This window comes from Entelurus aequoreus, linkage group LG12 (genome assembly GCF_033978785.1).
Source record: "Entelurus aequoreus isolate RoL-2023_Sb linkage group LG12, RoL_Eaeq_v1.1, whole genome shotgun sequence".
NCBI classification, from domain to species: Eukaryota; Metazoa; Chordata; class Actinopteri; order Syngnathiformes; family Syngnathidae; genus Entelurus; species Entelurus aequoreus.
The window spans coordinates 29,129,074-29,139,448 of NC_084742.1; the positions used below are offsets into that span (position 1 = coordinate 29,129,074).

Genomic DNA, 10,375 nt, shown 5'->3' on the forward strand with positions numbered 1-10,375 from the left:
CCAAAGGGGCTGAGCAGAAGTAGGTCCTTGAGACAAGCGGGAGGTCCGTGGGGCTGAGAGAGGCGTCAAGGGATCTGTGTGCAAAGCGGGGGTCGAGGATCGAGGGTAGCAGTCCAAAGGGGAAGTCAAGGCGCACAGCTCGATCACGCGGGGACGAAGGCAGACTGCTGGGGAGGACGACAAGGAAGAACAATGAAACATGGAGGGGAAACGCAGAGAGAGAGAGAGAGCGCATAAAGCTGGGTTAGTCGGCTTACGGTACACGACAGAAGATTAAGTTCCGGCGAAGATCCTTGGGTCCACTGGTCTATATACAGTTCGCCCTCATCATTCCCAGGTGTGTTGATTGCTGATCAACCACAGCCTTGCCGGCATGTGGGCGTGATGCGGCCAACGCGAGCAGGGGTGTGCCTCGGCGCACTGCCAACGGAGGGGCTGGCAGACCCGGCTGCCGGAGAAAAGTGGGTTCGAGCTTGCGCCGTTACAGTACCCCCCTCCTTATGGACACATTCCAGATGTCCTAGGACTGAAAGCAGATCAACAAGATCAAGAGACAAGGGAGGGCGGAGGGGGGAACTGGTGGTGGGTCGCCGGCCCAAGTGTCCCCGAAACCATCGGGGACGAGTTTGGTGGCGGCGGCTAGTAGACCGCGGCTGCAGCCGGCGAGTCGAACGGCCAAGGAACAACCACCTTCTAGGCCGTCGGGAAGGCGGACGCGAGTGGCGCCAAAACCACAGCAGCCCACAACCACCAAGCACATGTCCTGGGCATCGCTGCTGTTGGCGCAAAATGCGTCCATGCACTGGCCACAGAGGGCGCAGCGTGCGGGCACCTGATGGCCGCCTGTGCGGCCGGCCAGCCGGAAGTCGCGGGAGCGACAATGCAGGAGACGAGGAGGCTGGCGGCGCTGTGGAGATGTCCTGCCAGAGACGAGGAGGACGATGTCGTCGAAGCCGGAGACATGGAGGAAGACGTCGTCGGAGCCGGAGACGTGGAAGACGACGTCGTCGGAGCCGGAGACGTGGAAGACGGCTGAGAAGCTGGCCAAGGTGCTGAAGCCGGCGCTGGCCGTGGTGCTGACTCCGGAACCAGCCTGGGTGCAGGTTCTGGTACACGGGACCAGCCGTGGAGCGTGTGCTGGGTCGGGGACCAACCGCAGAGCAGGTGTTGGGTCGAGGAGCAGCCGTGGAGCAGCCGTGGAGCAGGTGCTGGTAGTCTGGTTGGTGGGTGCGGCCAGGCAAACCGAAAGACCGAAGGTAGCGGTCTTGCTGGCCGCAGCTGTGCTTCCCCACCAGCACAGCCGTCAGTACCATCCCCCCCCCTCCGACAGCGGATGCCAGACTCTTCCTGAAGACTGAGGAACAGTCACTGAGGGTGGAAGGAGGGTGTCCAGGCGGCGGGTAAATAAGAGTGAAAGTGAAAGAGTGGAGTGAAAAAAAGAAAAAGACATCATTAGTGGCAAAAAAAACAAAAAAGTAACTGGGGCGGGGCTAAAGTCACTGGGAGCGGGACTAAGGAAAAACTGTGCCGTCAGGTCCTTATATTTAATTTGGCCGGAACTTACTGTTATGTTTGCTGGCGGAGTTGTGACGGCACAGAACCACAAGGGGGTATTGTTGCTCTATGTTTTATTATATATATGCACAATATATATAATAATACACAATATTAAATATAAATACACTAAACAAGAGAATGGAGTGTGACTAATCCAAAAGGGGTGTATGGTGGAGACTATGTGTATGAATGCTGAAGCTGTTGAGTATTACCTAATTGTTGGATGAGGAAGCAGACAAGTCCAAAGGTGCTAAGCAGAAGAAGGTCCTTGAGACAAGCGGGAGGTCCGTGGGGCTGAGAGAGGCGTCAAGGGGTCCGTGTGCAAAAGCGAGGGTCGAGGATCGAAGGTGGAAGTCCAAAGTCCAAAGGTGTGTTCTTAAATTTGTGTTGGACGTCTCAGATGAAGAGAGCAGTTATGATTTTGGTAAACAGAGTAAACAACTAAAAACTAAGGTTTTGGGCATTGTTTTCTCAAATGCATACATTTGTCTAAATATGGCCAAGGACACGCACTTTCCTGGACGTTGTCTTCATCACTGAAGGAAAAATCTAATCTGCGGGAAAGAAATCCTTTATTGAGTCGTCTGTTATGATTTTTCTTTTTGGTTTCAATGACCCGCCTTATCTTGCCTCTGATTGGCCAGTCCGTAATGTTTTTTCTCTAACCATAGTCAATTGTGACTCATCATACGAACACCAACCAATCATAATGGAATTTCTCCGTATGTATGGACATTGTCATTCATCCAGGTCATTGTAATTTCTCCGTATTTTTTTTGGTCTGGATTCGCAGTCCATTGTCTCTCTTTTTAGCTTGTAGCTTTGATGTAAGCTACCTCGCTACCTCACTACATGGGTCTAAAGATAGCTAAAATACAGGAATCGCTGCTTGTTCAAAAAGTAGTGAAGCTACTGCTAAGCTACTGGGAAATGTAGTTAAGCTACTTAGCTTTGCTACATGTTGCTTGTTACTGCCCATCACTGCTGAAGTGTGATTCAAACCTGAAACCCTCAAGTTGCTGGCACAGCCACTCTACCAACCGAGCCACGTCACACCAGTAGATCAACTAAATTAGTAATGAATACGTTTCATAACTAAACTGTCAATCAAATTAAAGTGCAAAAAAAAAGAAGCTTCACCATCTTAGTCATACTTTTGCCCTTAAAGGAGCCCTATGCAATAGTGTGGCCAGAAATGGTACTGCAATCATGGTCAAAATTCTGTAGTGCCCTCCCACTCTCCATGACTGAGGTTGCCAGATACGCAGAGGAATCCGGATTCTACTCCAAGAAACTTCAAATGGCAACCGACGAGTCCTACGGTGTAGGTTTCTCTTGTTTATGCATCTTGTAAGATGGTTTACTAAGTAATTATGCCGCATTTTACTGATGTCGATTAGCCAAATGTATTTGTAAAGTTACGCAGCAATATTTTTCTCCGCAGTCGAGACAGATTGTTGGCATTTGCCTGCTAAAATGTCAAGTTTGACCGCACAGACCACCATCAAAATAATTATATAGAATGATATATAATATCAGGCAGCACGGTGGAAGAGGGGTTAGTGCGTCTGCCTCACAATACGAAGGTCCTGAGTAGTCCTGGGTTCAATCCCGGGCTCGGGATCTTTCTGTGTGGAGTTTGCATGTTCTCCCTGTGACTGCGTGGGTTCCCTCCGGGTACTCCGACTTCCTCCCACCTCCAAAAACATGCACCTGGGGATAGGTTGATTGACAACACTAAATTGGCCCTAGTGTGTGAATGTTGTCTGTCTATCTGTGTTGGCCCTGTGATGAGGTGGCGACTTGTCCAGGGTGTACCCCGCCTTCCGCCCGATTGTAGCTGAGATAGGCTGCAGCGCCCCCCGCGACCCCGAAGGGAATAGGCGGTAGAAAATGGATGGATGGATATATAATATACTATATATCGCATAAGCCTACTTTGATGGCAAGCCAACAAAGTAACAAGGCCAACAGTAAAATTACCGCCACGTTTCGTTTTGCATAACTCCATGTTGCATCCAACCTGAAGCACAGCATTCTCTTCCATTACATCACCATCCCCGTCTTTCAGTGCAGAGTGCAATTCTATGAGCCAACCCATGCTACATATAAATCATATAGCCTACTACCATGTCAATACACAACGTAGAAAATCATTACATGTAATGCATAATATTGTGCCAGGAAAATATCACCCTATAAGTGCCTGATGCATACAGTACCAGAAACCACAATTGGCCGCGCTAATGTTGGAACACACTTCCTCAGCGTATCAGCACATTGAGAACAAAATAGGCACTGACACTACCCATATCCACGTACTGTTGTGGTCAAAAGTTTACATACACTTGTAAAGAACATAATGTCATGGCTGTCTTGAGTTTCCAATAATTTCTACAACTCTTATTTTCACAAAAAACGTTCATGAAGTTTGGTTCTTTTATGAATTTGTTATGGGTCTACTGAAAATGTGACCAAATCTGCTGGATCAAAAGTATACATACAACAATGTTAATATTTAGTTACATGTCCCTTGGCAAGTTTCACTGCAATAAGGCGCTTTTGGTAGCCATCCACAAGCTTCTGGCAAGCTCCTGGTTGAATTTTTGACCACTCTTGACAAAATTGGTGCAGTTCAGCTAAATTTGTTGGTTTTCTGACATGGACTTGTTTCTCCAGCATAGTCCACACGTTTAAGTCAGGACTTTGGGAAGGCCATTCTAAAACCTTCATTCTAGCTTGATTTAGCCATTCCTTTACCACTTTTAACGTGTGTTTGGGGTCATTGGAACACCCAACTGCGCCCAAGACCCAACCTCCGGCCTGATGATTTTAGGTGGTCCTGAAGAATTTGGAGGTAACCCTCCTTTTTCATTGTCCCATTTACTCTCTGTAAAGCACCAGTTCCATTGGCAGAAAAACAGGCCCAGAGCATGCTTGACGGTAGGAATTGGTGTTCCTGGGATTAAAGGCCTCACCTTTTCTCCTCCAAACATATTGCTGGGTATTGTGGCCAAACAGCTCAATTTTTAAGTTAAAGTTAAAGTTAAAGTACCAATGATTGTCATAAACACACTCTAGGTGTGGTGAAATTTGTCCTCTGCATTTGACCCATCCCCTTGTTCACCCCCTGGGAGGCGAGGGGAGCAGTGAGCAGCAGCGGTGGCCGCGTCTGGGAATCATTTTGTCAAGAAGAGTGGTAAAAAACTCAACCAGAAGCTTGCCAGAAGCTTGTGGATGGCTACCAAAAGCGCCTTATTACATTGAAGCTTGCCAAGGGACATGTAACCAAATATTAACATTGCTTTATTAATACTTTTGATACAACAGATTTGGTCACATTTTCAGTAGACTCATAACAAATGTATCAAAGAACCAAACTTCATGAATGTTTTTTGTGACAAACAAGTGTGTGCTCCAATCAATGTATCACAAAAAAATTAGAGTTGCAGAAATTATTGGAAACTCAAGACAGCCCGGGAATCCTTTTGGTGATTTAACCCCCAATTCCAACCCTTGATGCTGAGTGCCAAGTAGGGAGGTAATGGGTCCCATTTTTATAGTCTTTGGTTTGACTCGGCCAGGGTTTGAACTCATGACCTACTAATCTCAGGGCGGGCACTCTAACCACAAGCCCACTGAGCAGGATAAAAATAAATTGATCCAAGATGTTCAATAGTCATGTGTTTATATTCCAGATAAGGTCCAAAGTTTATAGAAAAAGCTAAAAAAAAAAAAATAGGTTGAGAGATCCAAGGGGAAAGAAAAGTGTTTGAAATCTCCTACTGCAGTAAAGCCATTTAAAAACTGCTATGCCGCTTTGGCATTATTTGAATAAGTAAAAAAAAACAATAAAACAGCAAAACATATGAAAAAAACTATAGTTCTTTAGACACTATATCTTTGGAAAAGATGTTCGGCTAAAATATAAACTTAAATAATACGGTCAATTTAGAAATACGGCTGTAAATCTGCCAAGATGACCACGTTCGAAGCTATGCTTAATTATTAATCTCTATGGGCTTTTGAATGGATGTGGCCGCGATGCTACTAAATCGAATCAAAACTAATACAAAGAACATGTTTACTCACTGCTGAATAAAAGTTTAGCAGAAACAAAGTACTAATCATGAGGCAAATAAGTCCATCGAAATAGAACAAACAAACACCTGCACGACGACCACATTGATATTTAGCTGCTGAAGTGACCAATCACCATAATCATGTGGCCCTCCTCATCGTTGTGGCCATAAACAACTGCAATGACTGTTTATTCCAGGGGCCAGCCCTGGGCTTACCAGTAACAAAGAGGGAGTTAGCTGACAAACAAAAGTGCATGAAAATATGTGAAAAGCTGCAATGTGTGGCAAAGGAATACAATGGCGTCATCTGTGATGTGTTGGTTTCAGTGCTACAGGCGTCCGTGCGCGAGCAGAAGAAGCTGCTGGTGGAAAACGGCAAACTGAAGAAAGACATCGAGCAGCTGAGATTTCAACTTCAGGACAAACAAAGAAGACGCGTCGGTACGTTTTTGTAACTTTACATTGTCTAGTCCAGTAATTCTCAAACTGTGTAATGGTACGCAAGCTCAATCTGGTGCTACGCCAAAGAATCACTTATTTAAGTGATTAGTGTTTTTATTTTCATACATTAAAACACAGTGGTACTGTTCACACTATGTGTAATGTTACAGTGGCCAAAACAATTAAATTTACTTGTTAAATTAAACCTCTACCTTGTCTTTAATAAATACTTAGACCTACTACGCTACTGTATTTTAATGTTGTTCATTATGGTGGTACTTGGAGAGTGTTTTCTAAAGTGGAACTTGGTGGAAAAAGTTTGAGAACCGCTGGTCTAGTCAAAGTGCAGCAAGAAGTGTTCCATCTGTTTCAGCTAAGGCCCTCCTCTCACCAAACCACGCCCCTGGCACGCCTGTCAATCAACTCCCTCCAACCACTGGTTCCGAGGCTGCGTCCTTGCCCCCCTCAGGCGTCCTGGATCAATGGAGCAAGGCGACTTGCAGGCAGAAAGGAGCCAAGAGAGGTGAGATGTAGTTGGGGGACGTACAATGACGACAATGTTGATGTTTAGGGACCCCTAGTGGTCAAGGGGCTTTAAGCAGCTGCTTCGGTCACTTAAAACAGTGGTTATCAAACTATTTTCATTCAGTACCACCTTCGAAAACACTTGGCTCTCCAAGTTCCACTATAATGACCTACAATAAAATAGTGTAGTAGGCCTTAGTATTCATTAAAATCAAGGCAGAGGTTTTAATTAACAACCAAATGTAATATTTCTGGCCAATTAACATTACACACAGTTTGAACAGTAACACTGTGTTTGAATATTGGAAAATAAAACCCTAATCACTTAATTTAGTGATTCTTTGGCATACCACTAGTAGTACCACTCACCCACTACCAATCACTGGCTTAAACCATTCATTAATGTTTGCTGTATTTTGGGCATCATTTTTGTTGTATTACTTCATATACATAATTTTTCCTAGGAGGGTTTGTTTCATGATAAATCAAAAAAATTCTATGTCAAATTCTTTCTTTGTATTTTTTTGGCTCGCAATCAACTTCTAGGTTAATTTGTGAACTTCAGCCATAAACAAAAATACCAGACATGCAATGTTTTTTATTTTATTTTAACCCTTTAACTGCCTTAGATCAAATATTTTACTAATTCAAACCTGGGACATTATCTGACTAAAATGTCTTAAAAATGGTCCAAATGTAAAAAAACCAAAAAAAAACATTACATGTTGGACTTTTTTGTTTCAGACTGAAGTTTGTTGAGAACCTTGAGCAAAAAAAGTAAAGAATATGAATCCAAAATGTTTTTGCACAAATCAAAAAACTTAAAGGGGCCGTATTATAATTTTTTTCTACATTTAAACACTTCCTAGTGGTCTACATGGTGTTTTTTTATCAAAATTTTGCTTTCAAGCCCCTTCCTGTGGATGCGCTGTTTTGTGGGCGGTCTTTTTTACGTGCCTCCACTTTGACAGCGTCTTCTCCATGTCAGCCATGATGTATATTTTGCCGCTTCCATATGGATTCTATTGACAGATGTACGTTAGAATTATGCGTTACTTTATATTACAAAAGGCATCAGCAGAGAATGCATGTGCGTGTACGAGCCAGTCTGCCCCACAACAAGATGATAGAGGAAAAAGAAGGAGCTTGTTGGCTATAGCCTCTGACTACAATGGCGGGCTTGCGCAAAGCTCTTCGGGGGGATATGTGGGAAATATCTGCTGATGTCACCAATGGGAAAAACGTCACAAATTGGGCAAATTCCAAACGGCTTGTTTGGAGGAAGTATGGAGGAAGGCAAGATTGTTTTCTAAATATTTCCGCCATGCCTCCACAGTTTGATTTCAAATTTATGCAGATACCAAATACACAAAAACAGGTATCAATAAGTAAGACTTTTTTTTTTTTGCACATTAGTACCCCTTTAATGTCCCCAGATGGTTAAAGGGACCAAGGACTCTGCTGGACAGGATGTCAAAGTAAAACAAAAACTGAACTCACTTGTTTTTCAGCTCCCACTACTGCGCCCCCATTGGGCGGGGAGCTTCCAGTGGACGTGTCCCGCCTTGACCTGCGAGTCGGGCGGATCTTAAGCGTTGGCCCACACCCCCTGGCAGAAAACCTGACCGTCCAAGAAGTGGACGTGGGAGAGAAGGCCCCCCGCACCATTGTCAGCAAACTACCAAGAAAGGAAGTAAGTTTTCTTGTTCTTCTCTTGGTCACATCGTCTTTACTCTAGTCTGACTTCCTTCTTTCGTCAGCTTGATGGTGCTTTCGTTGTGTTGCTGTGCAACATCAAGTCCTGCAAACTGAAGGGAGTGGCTTCGCAGGCCCGCCTCTTGTGGTGCTTTCAATCCGACCACGCTGTTGAGCTATTGGCCCCGCCCACAGGCTCCAACCCTGGAGACAGAGTCACCTGCCTGGACTTCCCCGGTAACCAACGTGAGAGATAGCATGCGTGAGTGACGGGAAGAAATGCTGAATGAATGTGTTTGTGTGTGGCCCAGGTGAGCCTGACCGAGAGCTGCAGTCCAAACAGCGAGTGTGGGAGCGTGTTCAGCCCAGCCTGCAGGTGAATGCAAGGGGCGTGGCCAACTACAAGGGGTGTGGCTTACAGGTGAAGGGGAAGGGGCTGTGTCGGGCGCAGTCCTTCACCAACTGCAACATCAAATAGGCAACAGAAAATAAACAAGCTTCTTGTCTTTTCAACGTCTCTGTCGTGAAGTTTGTTCCGATTTTGTAACTTTATGCATTTTTAAAAAATGATGGCGTCTCCAGACAGTTTTTAACGATAAAATAACAAAATATTTTCTCACAGTTTTCTGGATGCTACTCTTGATCACACATGAAGCTGAGCTTGTTACTTGGGTCGCATTTATTGTAAACGGCTTGCTAGCTAGCAGTGCCTTGAAGGACATCATCATTGTGATTTGTGTCATACAGACATGCAGTGGCATTAGCATAAGCTCTGTTAAAGGTAGCAAATATTAACATCAATTCCCATTTCCAGTGACAAACAGGAAGTGACGGTCTAATGACATCACTTCCTGCGGCACACGTGCAGTCTGGCCTGCGGCGCAACGGGGGAATGTGCCGCAAACTTGGACTTTGCCGTCATCAGCAGCGTGGACGAGGATGGGGCGGTGTCATCTCCGGTGTGGCAGGCGAGTCCACGCCCGCAGGAGCAGCGCTGGAAGAGCTCCAGGTCGCGCTGCCGCTTTTTCCTGCCGCGGCGGGAACACACCTGACCCTCCCGTAAGACCGGCTTGCAGAAGCGCGTCCAGAGGTGGCGAGCGCAGCACAGACTGTCAGAACAGTCGGACGCGACGAGGCACGGGTCGCCCGCTTGACCTGCGACAGCGATACCAAGACGGTCACGAACACTTCCTGTCACTTTGACCGTATCTCGTGATGCTCACCTTTACCAGACACCGTCCTGTATTTTTTCATCCAGGCGGTCATGTCACGCTTGTCCAGAACCATCCCATCGCTGGCTATTGTGTCACCTTTAGGCACGCACGCACCTGCATGAGACACCGTTAATGTGACACACCTCAACAACACAATGTTAACGTGCGTCACCCCGTCGTACTGTTGCTGCAGCGGTTGCCAGGACAACACATCCCGTCTCGATGGCAACGCCTCTTCCTCCTCCTGCAGGTCTGGCAGCGGGAGTGGGTGGGGCCTTTTGAGGGGGCGTGGCAGTAGCTTCCCTCGCTGCACTCCAGGTCGCTTATGCACTGGCGAAGCTACGCGCACACACACACATGCAAACTCAATTTAGCGTGCCACCAACAACTCATACAAACCGCACGGAAACGCGCACACTCACCGTCAGCTCCCCAGGGACCTCGTGCACGATTACCGTCCGGATGGAGTTGAGTCGCACGTGCGCGCACACCACCACCGCAAGCGAGAGCGCGCATAGCAGAGTGTCCACGTGACGCCTCATGGGGAATCCGAATGACAAAAGTTTCAAAATAACAGTCCGAATTTAGTGATGTCAATGAACGTGGGGTTCCTACAGAGTCTCACATGATGCATATTCGTGCTGCTTTATAGACCACGTGCTGGTGACACGCCCCCTACGACCTTTTGTGCACACTGATACCCCACCCCACCCCACTCCACCCCACCCCACCTGCAGGACCATCGATACAGTGGAGGTGATCTGGGTGGGGCAGGTTTCAGTTGGACTGTGATGAAACTTAACTAAAAACTCAACAAAAAAGGTGCAGTAAAGAAAAAAGGCCGTCACACAAAATAAAATA

At 46.3% G+C, this 10,375-nt stretch overlaps 2 protein-coding genes across 6 annotated transcripts in view; one reads left to right on the forward strand and one right to left on the reverse strand.

The window, feature by feature from the left end:
- aimp1b (aminoacyl tRNA synthetase complex interacting multifunctional protein 1b) overlaps window positions 1-8,778 on the forward strand; it is a 23,800-nt gene extending 15,022 nt beyond the window's left edge. For 3 of the 4 annotated variants that reach the window (XM_062065495.1, XM_062065494.1, XM_062065493.1), the window contains 5 exons: window positions 5,967-6,080; window positions 6,454-6,603; window positions 8,117-8,298; window positions 8,366-8,537; window positions 8,612-8,778. In XM_062065495.1, coding sequence (XP_061921479.1) covers window positions 5,967-6,080; window positions 6,454-6,603; window positions 8,117-8,298; window positions 8,366-8,537; window positions 8,612-8,778 — 785 coding nt within the window. The remainder of the gene's footprint in view (window positions 1-5,966; window positions 6,081-6,453; window positions 6,604-8,116; window positions 8,299-8,365; window positions 8,538-8,611) is intronic. The other variant, XM_062065496.1, reaches the window with a different exon arrangement.
- Window positions 8,779-9,059: 281 nt separating this feature from the next.
- On the reverse strand, window positions 9,060-10,273 carry LOC133661926 (dickkopf-related protein 2-like). 2 transcript variants are annotated; one of them, XM_062065500.1, is made up of 4 exons: window positions 9,937-10,273; window positions 9,697-9,853; window positions 9,524-9,628; window positions 9,060-9,455 (listed from the first exon to the last, which is right to left on the reverse strand). In XM_062065500.1, the coding sequence occupies exons 1-4, from the start codon at window positions 10,054-10,056 to the stop codon at window positions 9,145-9,147; spliced, it is 693 nt and encodes a 230-aa protein (XP_061921484.1). In that variant the 5' UTR covers window positions 10,057-10,273; the 3' UTR covers window positions 9,060-9,144. The 2 variants fall into 2 exon arrangements, with proteins under 2 accessions (XP_061921484.1, XP_061921483.1); XM_062065499.1 differs by having other exon boundaries at window positions 9,524-9,853.
- Between the last annotated feature and the right edge of the window lie 102 nt (window positions 10,274-10,375).

Excerpts from the sequence above, each read along its gene's own strand:
- LOC133661926 (XM_062065499.1), bottom strand. The coding sequence starts at position 10,030 with ATGCGCGCTCTCGCTTGCGGTGGTGGTGTGCGCGCACGTGCGACTCAA. Across the intron at positions 9,854-9,936 it reads AGGTCCCTGGGGAGCTGACG|CTTCGCCAGTGCATAAGCGA; the intron begins GTGAGTGTGCGC and ends GTGTGCGCGTAG. Across the intron at positions 9,456-9,523 it reads CAGGACGGTGTCTGGTAAAG|GTCAAGCGGGCGACCCGTGC; the intron begins GTGAGCATCACG and ends TCGCTGTCGCAG.